This window comes from Somniosus microcephalus, chromosome 9 (assembly GCF_052327205.1).
Source record: "Somniosus microcephalus isolate GS21.2 chromosome 9, FLI_Smic_1.0, whole genome shotgun sequence".
NCBI classification, from domain to species: domain Eukaryota; kingdom Metazoa; phylum Chordata; class Chondrichthyes; order Squaliformes; family Somniosidae; genus Somniosus; species Somniosus microcephalus.
Genome location: NC_140995.1, coordinates 154,123,074 through 154,138,389, shown reverse-complemented (window position 1 = coordinate 154,138,389; position 15,316 = coordinate 154,123,074). Strand labels below are relative to the sequence as shown.

General features: G+C 42.5%; 1 protein-coding gene across 5 annotated transcripts in view; it reads left to right on the top strand.

The window, feature by feature from the left end:
• The window catches only part of map3k7 (mitogen-activated protein kinase kinase kinase 7), a 162,939-nt gene extending 151,408 nt beyond the window's left edge, over positions 1 to 11,531 (top strand). For all 5 annotated transcript variants that reach the window (XM_085997408.1, XM_085997409.1, XM_085997410.1 and 2 more), the window contains 3 exons: positions 2,510 to 2,571; positions 4,223 to 4,338; positions 8,325 to 11,531. In XM_085997408.1, the coding sequence (XP_085853534.1) occupies positions 2,510 to 2,571; positions 4,223 to 4,338; positions 8,325 to 8,505 (359 nt within the window). In that variant the 3' untranslated portion in view covers positions 8,506 to 11,531. The remainder of the gene's footprint in view (positions 1 to 2,509; positions 2,572 to 4,222; positions 4,339 to 8,324) is intronic.
• Positions 11,532 to 15,316: the final 3,785 nt, after the last annotated feature.

Genomic DNA, 15,316 nt, shown 5'->3' with positions numbered 1-15,316 from the left:
CAAAACAGTAGAGTACAAGCCAAGGGAAGTCATTCTAAAATTGTATAGCGCTGTGGTCAGACCATAACTTCACCTTGCCTACTGTGCCCAGTCTGGTTACCACGACAGAAGAAAGAGACATTGAATTGAGGCAGTTAAGAGAAAAGCCGTGAAACTGATGTGGAAACATTAAAATTATTTAAGAAATAATTGGAGGCAGCAAAACGAGAACGGTTGGGGTCTTTGAGTGGATAAATTAAATTGGGCCAAGTGGCCTTCTGTATTTTATCGTGATTTTCTGAACAGTGGTTTAAGATTGACTCTCCTTCCAATTCCGCAATGTAAATGGTTTTCCTGTGACACTACAGTTGGGCTTTGATCTGTGCCTATTGTTCTAATTCATGGAGGAATGCTACAGGGAAATATTTGGTTGAGATAGTGGTACAAATGTGTTGCACTGTGGATCTGTGCATCAAGGAAGCAGTACTTCAGTCAAAAACATTACTGGGCATCTTTAAGTCTTTAATCCTGGCCCCTGTCCACAAAAGCTGATTTGTCTGATGTTTCTGGTGCAGTATGGTTGCTAAATTTGCCTAGTTGCTAATTCACTGAGAAGCACGTGGGCCTTACCCTAACTTCAGAACAATATCCCTTGCTGCATCAGGATGATTTTATTTTCTATTGCTCTCACTAATGATTTTGCTAAATTGGCGGCAGTTGTGTGCTATGGACTCACCCACGCCCCCCAACCCCCCAAACTCAGGACATAAGGTTACTTTTGCCCAAATTCATTTCTCATAAGATTATTGCCAAGAGAATAGACTTTGACTGTTCATCTAGTCTAGATTCAGACCTAATACCCCTTGATGCAAAGACAGTTGGGGCAATGATGTGATGTTGAGCCAGGTCCCCTGCATTATCAGTAGCTGAGGAATATTAAATGCTCAGTGCACGCGATAATTTGTGCAGACTAAGTAATTGCTGCTTTTAAATGTTGAATCCCTATAATACAGCTGGACTGCTTGAGTGGTACTACAGGCATGAAGCATCTGTTTAGAACTCGTGCATCATACAAAGCCATCTAAAATAATTAAACTTTTCCTTCTGGGTGACCATCGTTTCTTTATGCTACTTTGTATGCCTGGCCTGCGAAGGTTAGTCTGTCAAAGGGATTGTGAGATATAATTTATTTTACAAAAATAAAGCATTGTAGCTTTACGGGCAGCCCTTCACTTGCTGCCAGCATCTGATGCTATGGCTCCCAACAACCACTGTGCTCTCAGCGCATCACACGCTCCACATTGAGAGTCCAACAAGAATATTTAACGGAGCTGAACTCACATTATTGGGCAATATCAGCCCACTGGGACACAGGTCCAAGCAGTGCCTGCAGAATAACAGTTCCAGTGCACTATGCTGGAACATTATCTACCCCAGTGTGTGAACTATCTTCCCCTTTTCATTTCAGATCTTGGATTTCATTTTTTTTATATTTTTTTATATTTCGCCTAGGTTCCAAGACAAGATTACAATAGAATAGTACTGATGCACATTTTAAAGACATTGTTTTAAAGGTACATTTTGAAAGCAACTGTTGTTTGTAGGTGACACCAAATTATGTTTAATGATCTCCATACCCTACACCTGCTATCCACCTCGCCACTGTGCAGTACTATGGAAAGGTATCAAGTGGAGGCCAGATGTCCCACAGACAAGGGGGAGAGTTGTTTCTTTTGTGCACTCTCCTCATACCTTGATCAAAAGTGACATAGGCAGTTTTGGAGCAGAACAAAGATTCTTGAAAGAAACCTAAGGAAGAAAATGACTTGAAGAAAGAGGTAGCCACCCATAAAAGCACAAGTTATGGAGATTATTAAACATCATTTGGAATCTTTTTTTTTTACAAACCGCTGTTTTTACCCACCTTAAATATTGTAAGTTATTTTCTCTTTAAAGCCCACGGTGTGTCAAACCGTTCCAAGGGGGAGGGCAAACAATGTTACCAATGCTGCTCTTAAGGCCAGTTGCTAGTTAATGTTTGTATATAGTGCAGGTTAATGGCTTCTGATATTTTTATTTTTCACTTGTACCCCCTTGCTGCTCACCATTGCTCCTGTATTGCCCAGCTGAGATCGGGATCTCGCCCTATGGAGAAATGGCAACAGATGTCCATGCCGTCTTGTAACAGTGTTGTGAATGTGCCATCATACTGTACCACCAAAACCTGTGTACCCTCTTCTTAAAGACCTAAAAAAAGTAGTCCTAAAGCAAAGCTTAGATAATGAAAACACAATGAAAAACCCTCCCTCGGTTGGGTAGTGTACATGGAGCTATAGATAGCAGAAATCCACTTGATCAAACAGCTGATCTGTTGAACTGGCTTTATATGTGCTGATCCTTACCAGACGAAGCAAGCAGCTGCCCTCTGCCAGCTGGACTTTGATGAGATTTGAACTCCGTTCCCATAAATAAACATATACTATCACACCACCTAATAATTTGAGTTAATGCTTTAATATTTATTTTCCAGATACAAATGGTTCTGATAACTCTATCCCAATGGCCTATCTTACTCTGGATCACCAGTTACAGGTAAGAACTTTAACATTCACCCAAAGCAAGTTTGATTGATCACTTTGAATACTGAACCACTAATTAACTCCTTGTGAAGCTCAGTACTTCAGTGGCTTTGTGCTTATGTTCTGTACGATTCTGTTTTTAAGGGGCTAATTCGTACAGTGGATATGCTGTAAGATGAATATTTTTGAAGTACACAGTTATAAATTTAAAGCTTTACATTCCGAAAGTAGCCTGTGTCCAGTTTGAATTCTGGTTGAGTGAAGAGAGGAGGATTTCCTTTAGCACTTGTTCCAGCTGTTACTTTGGCAATAAAAACAGAAAATGCTGGAAATGCTCAGCAGGGCAGGCAGCATCTGTGGAGAGAGAAACAGAGTTAGGCCCAGAAATTCACTTTGGGCCCGCCAGCTGGCGTGCGCCCAAAAGTTAGCGCTGAGCGCGGAGCCAGTTGCGACCGTCAGATATTCAGTTTTTGCGCCCCAAGTCGGAACCGGGCGCTATGCCAGGGTGTGCCCGCCCCCGCTTGGGGCGCTGAAACTGAATTTCAGCGCTCTAGGCGCCACAGCGCCACCCGCTGCGGAGCGGCAGGCTGCGGTACTGCAGGCCTCCTCCTTCTCTTAAGGGGGAGGTGCCTGCAACGGGGAGATCGCCGCTGGATAGTGCCGGCAAATGAGCCCGGCACCACGGAGAAGTGCCGGGTTCGCGGAAAGCAGCCGGCAATGCCGCGGGGGGGGTGGTGTGGAGGAGGCCGGGGAAGGAGGTGCGGGCAGGCGGCCGCCGAAAAAGCGGCCGGCCGCACCTCCACCTTAAAGCGCCCCACTAAGGCTACAGTACGGCCCCGTTTTCTGGTCGCTGTTTGCGGCCGCTGCGGAAGAGGCGGCCGCAACTAAATATGGGGGTCGGGCCAGTATCGGGGCACTGCGCACACCGATGACGTCATCGGTGCCGGCGCAGCGCTAACGGCTACCGCCGCCATTACCGCTGCGCTGAATATCAGCGCAAACTCCTCTATTGGCGCAGAAGCCCTCTTTGGGCGGTAACTGGCCGCAAAGCTGGCAGCGCCTTACTGAATTTCTAGGCCATCACGTTTCAGGTTCTGATGAAGGGTCACAGACCTGAAACATTAACTCGGTTTCTCTCTCCACAGATGCTGCCTGGCCTGCTGAGTGCTTCCAGCATTTTCTGTTGTTATTTCAGATTTCCAGCATCCACAGTATTTTGCTATTGTAACATTTCAGGTCAATGTGTACAGCACTGTGATTCTATCAGCCATTCCTATGGATGATGGAAGCAGGATTATAGTTTTGTTCAGTAATTTGTGCATATTCAATCACTTAAGTGCGTGAGATGGTCCTCAGTCTGATGATTGCCTCACTCAGATAGTATGAGTTGGTGTATTTTCCACATTCGCGTCTGTGCACTGATGTAAATAAGAATTTGTCAAATTTAAGCCCCTTTCCTACTCATTCTTCAATTGTATATGCTGAATATAACTGGCCTGTAGTCCTGAAAGTCCAAGTCAATTTCCTGACGGCCCAGATGAACCTGCCTATTTACTTTTCCAACTCTGATTTTTAGATCCAGTCCTTTGGACTATTTTTAGATCAGTTTGCAAAGGCACGTTTAAAGGCATTAGATTTTACAGTCTGTTTATGTTTCTCTACAGCCACTAGCTCCGTGTCCAAACTCCAAAGAATCCATGTCTGTATTTGAGCAGCATTGCAAAATGGCTCAGGAATACCTGAAAGTTCAAACTGAAATAGCATTGTTACTACAGAGAAAGTAAGCAAGAGTTTTTTGTCTTTGCTTTGTTGTACAAGAGGTTTGGTTAAATGAAAATTATATTTAACGTGCAAATTTTTTGTTATTGAAAGATCTAATGATGCAGAATTATTATAGAACGTGATCATGGGAGGGAGTGGGAATGAGAAAATTACTTGTTACAAATTTGGGTCTGCCACAATTTTTTATTATTTATTTGTTCTCTGGATGTGGGTAACAAGGTTGTATTTATTGTCCATCCCGGAGGTGATGGTGGGCTATAATACCGTGGCTACAAGAGCAGGGCAGAGGCTGGGTACTCTGTGATCAGTGGCTCAGCTCCTGACCCATCAAAGCTTCTCCATTATCTACAAGGTTCAAGTAAGGAGTGTGATGCAATATTCACATGAGTGCAGCCGTAACAACACTCAATGCTCGACATCATCCAGGACCGTGCAGTTTGCTTGATTGGCACACTTGTTACCAGACTCAACATCCATCCCCTCCATTTTTGGCAAACTGTGACTGCAGTATGTATGATCTACAGGTGCACTTCAGCAACTCACCCAAGGTTACTTCAACAACTCACCAAGGTTACTTCAACAGTAACTCCCTCCCATGCGACTTCTAACAGAGGACACGTGGGAAAACCATCACCACCTCCTTGAACCTCTACAGTACTTGTACTGAGAGTGTTCGCACAAAGGTGTTAGGTAGGGATTCCAGGATATTGACCCAGTTTGATGACAAAGGAATGGCAATGTCAGCCTTGGCTCAGTGGTAGCACTCTCGCCTCTGACTCGGAAAGCTGTGGGTTCACGTCCCACTCCAGAGACTTGAGCACATAACATAGACTGACACTTCATTGCAGTACTGAGGGAGTGCTGCACTGTTGAAAGTGCCACCTTTTGGATGATACATTAAACCGAGGCTTCGTCTGCCCTGTCAGGTGGACGTTGAAATATCCCATGGCACTATTCGAAGAAGAGCAGGGGAGTTCTCCTTGGTGTCCTGACCAAGATTTATCCCTCAACCAACATCACTGAAATAGATGATCAGACCACAATCTCATTTCTGTTTGTGGGAGCTTGTTGTGCGCAAATCAGCTTCTGCATTAGCTTAAATTACTAGGTGACCATACTTCAAAAATACTTCATTGGCTGTTAAGCACTTTGGGATGTCCTGAGGGCAGGAAAAGTGCTATATAATTGCAAGTTCTTAATATATGTCCATGTCAGGATGATGTGGAGGAGAACTTGGAGATGATGGCAGAATTTAGAGGGCAGCACTGGATGGGTTCTCTGGGTAAATGTGGTTAAAAATTTACCTATTTGAATACTGAACTGAATTCTTAATGGGTAAACCTACAGAAAAACAATGTGAAGTATTCAAAGAAGTATTGGTAAGTTACAAAACCAGAATGTACCCCTAAAAGACAAAGGCTCCACTTGTGCAGTTAAGCAATCATGGTCAACAAATGAGGTAAAATACAGTATCAAGCTAAATGAAAAGGCTTAGACAAATGCTAGGAAACATGTAAAACCAGCGGAATGGAAGAACTATAAAAAGAATCAAAGGGATCCAACAAAAGTAATGAGATGCAAAAAGGAATATGAAAAAAAACTTGCAAAGTTTATCAAAGCTAACAGCAAACATTTTTATAATATTTTAAGAGGAGAATGATAAATGGTGATGCGGGCCCTTTAAAGCCCAGGCGAGGCCATAATGGGCCAGAAATTCGGGTTGGAGGCTTCCCGCGGGTGCAAGCCCCCGACCTGCACTTGCCTAGCGCGCCAGCCGTTGTTCTGTGGGCCCACGTGGGATTCCGATCCTGGGCCTCCTCCAACTGCTGGCGCGCAGTGCTTGCGTATCCCAGGGGCGCAGTTAGTTCGAAGCGTCCCCTGGGATCACGTGGGCCATGGAGAGCCAATCGTAGCAGGGAATGCTTCATTCATAAGTTTGACAGGAAGACCCGTCAAATCTATGAATAGAGATCGGCCCCAAAACATAACTAAAACTTCAAATAAATTTTAAAAAAATAAAAAATCACATTTTAAAAATAACTATAAATTACATAAAATAACTATTTTAAACAATAATTTAAATTTTTGAAAAAATTAATTAGTTTTTAATGGGGCTAAAAATAAACTAACCTTTCTTTAAAGTATTTAAAAATAATAAACCTGTGGAAAAAATGTTTTAATTTTACTTAATTCACCGCTTACTTTGTTAAAAGCAGGCCTTGCGACTGCTTTTGAAAAGCGTAGCTGCTGGAGACTTACCCTCCCGGAGAAACCTGTTTTTAAAAAAAAAAAAAAAAAAAAATGTTAAAACGGAAGTTCCAGGCGTACGCGCTGCCTCTCCGGCGCACGCGTTCGACCTGTGAACCCCTTCTTTCAAGGGAACGGAAGTTCCGGTTTCCCACGCATGCGCAGTGCATGCACGAAACCGGCACTTTTGTTGGCCCTACGCGTGAGTACCCAGTGCGTACTCACCCGTGGGGACCCGAATTTCTGGCCCAATGGGTAATAAGAAAATAGCAGACTTGTTAAATGAGTACTTTATATCTGTTTTCAGTGTAGGAAAGGACAAAATACCAGCGGTACAAGGGAACCTAAAAATAAATCATGGGGTGGAACTTGGTAGGATTAATACAAGTTTTTTTTTAAATGGTAATTTGGAATGAAACCAGGAAGTACTTTTTTACACAAAGGGTAGTGGAAATCTGGATCTCTTTCCCCCAAAAGACTGTGCATGCTGGGTCAATTAACAGTTTTTAGACTGAGATGATGGGTAGGAGTATCAAGGAAGATGGAATAAAGGTGGGTAAATGGAGTTGAGGTACAGATCAGTCGTGATCTAATTGAATGGTAGAGTAGCCTCGAGGGGCTAAATGGCCTACTGCTGCTCCTATGTTATTAAAGTCATGCAATATGGTTAGCATGAAAAATATTTGTGACACAAGTGCAAATAGCAATATTAGAATTGTACAAGCAATGTACAGATACACATACATTTCAACACTGCCGTCCTAAATCTGAAATACTTTCTCCCTTTTCGTCGTCGTTAGCAGAAGATAAACTTCTTTACCCAGAGAGTGGCAAGAATGTAAAACTCACTACCACATGGAGTAGTTGAGACGAATGGCACAGATGCATTTAAGGGGAAGCTAGATAAACACATGAGGGAGAAAGGAATAGAGGGATATGTTGATAGGGTTAGATGAAGTAGGGTTGAAGGAGGCTTGTGTGGAGCATAAACACTGGCATGGACCAGTTGGGTCTCATGCCCTGTTTCTGTGCTGTACTTTCTATGTAATATTCTAGCTTTGTGTTGTTGGCTTAATTAGTCAATACTAAAAATACTCTGATTTTTTTTAAAATTGCTATTGCTGTTGAATCATCAAATGATACAGCACAGAAGGAGGCCATTCGGCCCATTGTGCCTGTGCCGGCTCTTTGGTAGAGCTATCCAACTAGCCCCGCTCTTTCTCCATAGCCCTGCAATTTTTTTTCCCTTTAAGTATTTATCCAATTCTCTTTTGAAAGTTACTATTGAATCTGCTTCCACCATCCTTTCAGGCAGTGCATTCTAGATCACAACAACTCGCTGTGTTTTTAAAAAATAAATAAATAAATAAAAATAAAAATTAAAAAAAATTCTTCACGTCACCTCTGGTTCTTTTGCCAATCACCTTAAATCTGTGCCCTCTACCACTGGAAACAGTTTCTCTTTATTTACTCTGTCAAAAGCCTTCATGATTTTGAACACCTCTATCAAAACTCCTCTTCACCTTCTCTGCTCTAAGGAGAACACCAACAGATTCTCCAGTCTCTCCACATAACTGAAGTCCCTCATCCCTGGTACCTTTTCTAGTAAATCTCTTTTGCACGCTCTCTAATGATTGATTCAAAACATATTTCATAGCACAATACTATCAGCAGCTCTATTAAAACATGTGAAATTTAGTAACTTTTTCCAATTTTTTTCTCTCCCCCTATTTATAGGCAAGAACTAATAGCAGAACTGGACCAGGATGAAAAAGATCAACAGAATACCTCCCGGCTGGTTCAAGAACACAAGAAGCTTTTGGAAGAAAACAAAAGTTTATCCACATATTATCAACAATGTAAGAAACAGCTAGAATACATAAGAGCCCAGCAGCAGAAGCGGCAGGGTACATCATGAGGCAATGGGAAGCGTGGGCCCTCGTTTCAACGCTACATGCCCCAAGACTATTGCTTATTCACACAAAGACTGATCTTATTGGAAGATGACCTGTTATGGATAACTTAATTCAGTGTTTGGGCCTCTCTGTTGTGTTCTGGAAGTGGATTTCTGTACATCTCCATTGCAGCCTTGTACATCAGACAAACTTTGTTTTTAGTTGATTTTTTTAAAAATAGGTTAGTATTTAATTTCATTCCATGCATATTTTAGTTCAATCACCAATTTGATTTGAGAGATGTTTTAGGTAAAATTGTGGCAATAAATTATTTGTATGAAACTACAATTCAGTTAAGATGTTACAAGGAAGGGAAGGGAATATCTAAACCAAAACAAACTGAGTGTTGGGCCCCACTGATCATTTTTACCTGTTATGGACTTAATCGCTCATAATGCCGGATGCTAACTTGTGCCTTGGAGGCTAGCAGTATTTTCCTTTGGTCACCATATGTTAACTATTCTATTCTTTAATTGGGTCAGACCTGCAGTAAAGGTTGTTGTCCAGAGCTCTATGCTAATAAAAAAAAAAAGATTCTATGCGCTGCATATTTTGGAGAGTTCTGCAGAGGCATCTAGCAGTATTAATCTCTGAGGTCACTGTAACGTGAAAGCAAATGGAGTGTATTGAGCGTAGTTATTCCATACTCTTCTTGCACAAACTGTTTATTCTGCAGTAAGAGAAACTTTTTTTTTAATTCCAGAAGTTTTTATAAAAAAAATACAGCAATTGATAGCTATCTTCAGTGGTGGTGCCACTACAGTAACTCTCTTTTACTTTGATATGGATGATATGTGGCACACAGCCTTGAAGTTTTAAATGTTAAATAGATATATAATATATAGAAAATCACTTTGGACATAGCAGTTATACGGGAAAGCTGAATCTGAAGTAATAAATGACACCCAAGAAACATATGGGTGATCCAGCGTGCGCAGGGAACAGTACTTGCAATGTGCACATCTCAAGAAATCATGGGTGTGTACCCTTTTAATTCCTGTGATGTTTCCTGGGAGCACTGGATCACAAAATCACCCTTGTGCTTTCTTTATCCTGTCCTAAAGATCAGCTCTACAGTATATCTGCAGAAGAATCACAGATTTGTTGAAACATCAGTATGTATTGCTCTAAATAAGCTTTTCTTAAGTTTTTTTTCTTTTAACGTTGATTTGACTACCACAAAATAACGCCCCTTTGGATTTTAGCGCAGTGGTATTCTTCCAAAAATCAAGTTTGAAAGTATGTCTTCATAAATGTAATGGACCTTGTCTGAAGACATCAAGTTGGACGAATTGCACTTTATTTTTTTCTTAGCATGGAGCATGGATGGGCTGACGAGAGATGCAGCTGGGCCAGGGGGTTAACAGTACTGTAATTGTTTACATTCTCTAAATTAGCATCGGCGAAGGATCCACAGAGGATTTGTTAATGTGACATAAGTGAAATGTTGGTTGCTTTGATAAATTCAGTGCCAGGCTGAACATTGTGATCAGATGCTCAGCCAGACACACACACTCCCTCTCACTCACTCTTTGGTGGGAGATAGGTCATTAGAATTGTGGACGTTACAACCATTATGTCAACAAGTATTTTTGTTAGAGATGGTATCCTTTTTGAAGGATGTATATAAGCTGGATTAAAACAATCGGATAAGAACCCTATCGAGCAGCTTGTTTTACTTGTTTGGGGTCAAAAGAAAGCTCATCTTTTTTTTAAATTGTGTATTCACTCCAGTAAAAGGGTAGTCATACTGTTATAGTCCGCTGTCATGTTCAGCAGTTCCCATAAAACTTTTAAGTGTTGGATCCTTTTGAGGACTGCAGAAGCACGTCTACATCACAATGTTAGGATTAGTTTTCTTGTTCAGATTATTCCAATATGCTGTGAACAAACAAATGTTCTGTGGTTCTCTCTCTATAATTCACTCTATTTTCATTAATGCAAGAAATTAGTCTTTGCAGATTTTATATGAAAAAAAATCAACAGATTCTGTAAAGCAACAACTGTATATACATATATATATTTATTTGAAAGAATGGCTTATTTTGAATGGTCTTTTGTAGGTCTAATTTTTTTTGAAGGGTAGGGATGGGTTAGATTGTAGCGTACATTGGTCAACTAATAGGGGGATACTGACTCTATAAGGTTTACGCCAGAGTTGAAATACCTCAACAAAAATACAGTGGAGTCTGCTTATTATCAGGTTATTCCTGCAGTCATATGTAATAGAATTCAAAAGATCAACCAGTCCCATGTTAATTTGTGTACATTTTAACTCTCTTTTAATTGCTGGATAGGCTCCTTTCCCAGTGTCTTTAGAAATTATGGATTTTGCTCCTTGGATACCCTTCCCACCTGACTGTCCATCTCTGTGGACACTCTCTTGTCACCTTATTAACTTAACTTAAAAGCACTTCACCTGTTGATAGATGCTCCTGGATGACATAGTACCATGCCATATAGACCAGGAATTTTCCAAAATATGATCCATGGTCTGTATTGTGTTCGCTAATCTCAGTCAGGGTTGCAATGGGGATACTATAATTGGCCTCCTTGACCTTATGCGAGCGAGAGGAATCTCACTCCTGATGACTGTGCAGGAAAGTGACTGGATGGACATCAGGGGAGAATAGGATTCAGCTCAGCTGTGATACATTTGAATTGCCTACCCATGCTCACAGCCTAAGCTCCAGCATGAAGAATGGCAGTGTGTGCTAGTTACCAGAGAACTGCCGATAGCTGTAGAACTGTGTACCAGCATGAATTAGTGCCATCAGAAAAGTTAAAAATAAGATCGGTATAGGAGAGGGGAAGGGCGAGGTACTTAATCAGAAAACAGCTTTGTTTGAAAAATGGGTTGTGTATGTATTTGGGTATGAGGGCTGTGCTTTTTGAAACATGTTTGCTGTTATTGAATCTGAAAGGTGAGTCCTTGGACGACTGCAATAGCATTTACAAAGGAAAATAAAGTTTAGAAGTTTTTCATTTACGTCGATGAAATATTGTCCGTTAAGAAATGTGCTGTTGTGCCTTAGATTTAATTAAGGGTGAACTATTTTTACAGCTAAGCTCCAATTACAGCTTCAAGATTGGACCACATCTTAAAAAAAGAGTCCAGTAAGTGCTTCAAATCTTTTAATGGGGAAGGTGGGTTGGGAGCAGTCAGGAAACCCTGGAGAACGGGTTTCCCGCAAGCCCTGCGAATTTCACAGCCGGGCCTGATTTGTATTGGAAACCTCTGTTTCCCACTTGCAGCCAACTGGCTGGCTCCGGGCGGGTAGGCCTGCGGCACTAGGCCACAGAGGAGGGAGGGATCACCTGGGGGCAGCACGAGGAGCACCGGGGTGGGGGCGGTTTGGGTGAGGATCAGAGGCCGGGAGCCACATGGGGAGTGGCAGGGTTGGGGGGGTGGTCAGTAAAGATCGGTGGCCAGAGGAGCATGGGCTTCGATCACAGCGAGTGGGTTAGGTAGGTACCCTGGATCCAGGCGGTTAATATAAAGGCACTTTTCTCCTGGATCCAGCAGTCCTCACCTTGCATTAACTGGCGGGTTTCACGAGGCCTGCAAAACCCGAGTTAAAGTTAAATTCAAAATGGAGGTTAAAGCAGAGGCTTCCAGCCTTATAATAATATTTAAATAGATGACCCGCCTCCTGGCAGCGGATTGGCTGCCCCATGCCCCTCCCCCCCCCCCCCCAATCCTGCCTCTGTTATAACCGGACGTGGGTGGGTTCAGGCCGGGATTCAGATTTTTAACACTAACTTTCCGCACGCCCCCAACCCACTCTTTTTTAGGTTAAGATTCTCCCCCTTTGTTTCAGTTCTAAGCTCTTGAAAAATATCATAAGTAAACACAAGTTTGTCAGTTGATTTAAAAGAAAAGAATATAAATTATGTCCTATATTTTATTTGGCTCACTCACTGTGCCCCTGAATTGTGCGAAAGTTTGAAGTCTTGCATTTCAGATTAATAAGGCCCTCCCGCCAAAAACAATTTCTACATTGCAAAATAAGTCTTGAATAAGTTTACAGAAATCAAAGTAAATAAAAATGCGTAACTTGCTATGCTTTGCATATGGCTTGCAGAATTAAACACGTTTCCAAACTATACAGCTCAATTCTGTACTCAAATTGTAGAGCGTTGAGGAGGAAACTTAACTAAGATTTTACAGAAATAGATGTATATGTTACAGTACTATTTACATATCTGTGCTTCTAATATTTTGACTGCTTTTTTGAATGATTTCCCAAACAATTTTTAGTGCACTTCATGTGGAAGGAAAAGATGGTAAGCTGGCATCTTGCATTCCCAAATATTAAAACTTCTGTTCTCCCTGATTATACCTAGATGCAACATGTACACACATCTTAACACTTTCACAGCAAGCCTACCGAGCCCTACTTAATTCTGATTCCTATTCTTTACTTTGTAATGCTAGAAATTTGGACATGCCCATCTTTGGGCACTGGGGAGCGATCACTGTGCCTGAACGGGGAGGCCCGAGGTGCCCCCAGTTCCATCGAGCTGCGGAGAGCAACAGGCAGCTTGCTGGTGAAGCGCAATGGAAGGTCTGGCTGCTGCCGGTATTGCAACGGTCCTCGTAATTGAGGAAGTGGGTGTTGTGGTCAAGACATAGAGGTGTTTATTGAGAGGGGGATCTTTGCCCATCGGGGGGGTAGCGGCAGCGATCAAGGGATGGGGGGGGGGGGGGCGCGGAGTTTGATGGCCGGAAGCGGCCTGCGTTCATTGAATGTGGGAATGGGAGGAGCACTCCTGCTTCTGGCTCCACATTCAGATAAGTATATTTTTTTCACTTAACTTTTTGGTGGTGGCCTGCAGCAGCCCCTTTAATGACTGCTTGTAGGCCCGATTTTCCTCAGTGCTGCCAGCTACCTTGGCAAACCAATCTTGCAGTGGGAGCCTCAAACGGATTAGGCCCTTTGCATATGCAAATAAGGCATGGGCACTACACACCAAATTTTTAACCTTTACCAATATAGCAAATGATGAACTTTCAACTCATAATGAGCTTTAGATTCCTGCCACCATATTGGAGGCTTAGGAGGCCATTTAGCATCCGAAAAACGGGTGCTGTGCGGCCAAATTTCTAGGCCTTTGGGTCCAATAATGGAATAAACACTCATGAGTGGGTATATTCAAATTAATTTAATTAAACCCAAAGTTTGTAAAATTCAAGGTGAATTACATAACTTGCTATGCTTTGTACAGAGCTTGCATGAGTTAACCACATTTTCAAAAGAGCCATTAATTACTGCATAATTTGATTGTTTATTCCAATTGACACGTGGAGCTGGGCATGTGACAGTTTTGCACATGAGCTTTAACCTCTCCTGATCTGGCCACCTTCTAAACTAGGAACAGGAGTAGGCCATTCATCCCCTCGAGCCTGTTCCGTCATTCAATGAGATCATGGCTGATCTGCGACCTAACTCCATATACCCACCTTTGGCCCATCTTATTACCTCTGGTTAACAAAAAGCTATCAATCTCCGATTTAAAATTAACAATTGATCTAGCATCAATTGCTGTTTGCGGAAAAGAGTTCCAAACTTCTACCACCCTTTGTGTGTAGAAGTGTTTCCTAATTTCACTCCTGAAAGGTCTGGCTCTAATTTTTAGACTATGCCCCCTAGTCCTAGAATCCCCAACCAGAGGAACTATCTACCCTATCTGTTCCCCTTAATATCCTGAAAACATCGATCAGATCACCCCTTAACCTTCTATATTCCAGGGAATACAACCCTAATTTGTGTAATCTCTCATCGTAACTTAACCCTTGAAGCCCGGGCATCATTCTGGTAAACCTACGCTGTACTCCCTCCAAGGCCAATATATCTTTCCTAAGATATTCTGTAACCGGTTTCTGCGGTGGCCAATTTCCTATAGGCCCTGCCGCAATCGGCAATTATTGTAAGTGGTTTTGCCTCGCCCATAGCAAGCAAGCAAAAAACCCCTTACTACAAGTTCTGGACGATAGGGATTACTGAGGACAGATTGGAACACGTACAGCGTTTTCAGGCTCACCCATACAGTGTTTATTAAGGTTGACAAAACCACTCCACTCGCATACAGTAACGAGCGGTGTGAACACAACAGTACAGTTTAAAACAGTACAACCCTGACTTGTCCAACAAGCCCCTGCCGTGCTGACTTACCACGGCCTAAAAACACCCTCCCGTGAACTAAACTATCACAGGACCCTTCCAATGCTAAACCCCCTCTGGTTTGGTAGGAACATACAGGCACCCCCTCACACAGCTAAGTGATCTTGTGGGTGTGCAGGCTTTGCAATGCTCACCTAAATTGCCCTTGATCTTGCTTGTAGCTTTCTTCCGTACGTCTTGGCTACCTGGTTCCGTACCAGCCTTGCGGAGTCCCAGTCTGAGTCAAAGTCTGTCTCGGTTGGAAGAGCAAGGCTCAGCTCCTCTTGATGTTCCATTGTCGGGAGGGCAGGAGAGAGAGAGAGCTATCCAAAATGGCTCTCTGATATACCCCTCCAATATACAGACCGCTGTCTGTGGTTTTAATGGACACATGGCCTCAGGGAAATGGTTTCTAGGCCTCCTCCCAGGTTTGGATGGTTTAGATCTCGTTTCGATCTCCCAGCCGATTTAACTTAACGAGCTCATCTTCAGAAACAATGAGTCGCCAACCTCATTATTCATGACTTAGGAGTGGGCCCCTTGGGCCATTGTTCCCAAGGACAGTCCGTTACCATATGGATGCAACCTGGTTACGTCAGCCACCTTCAGC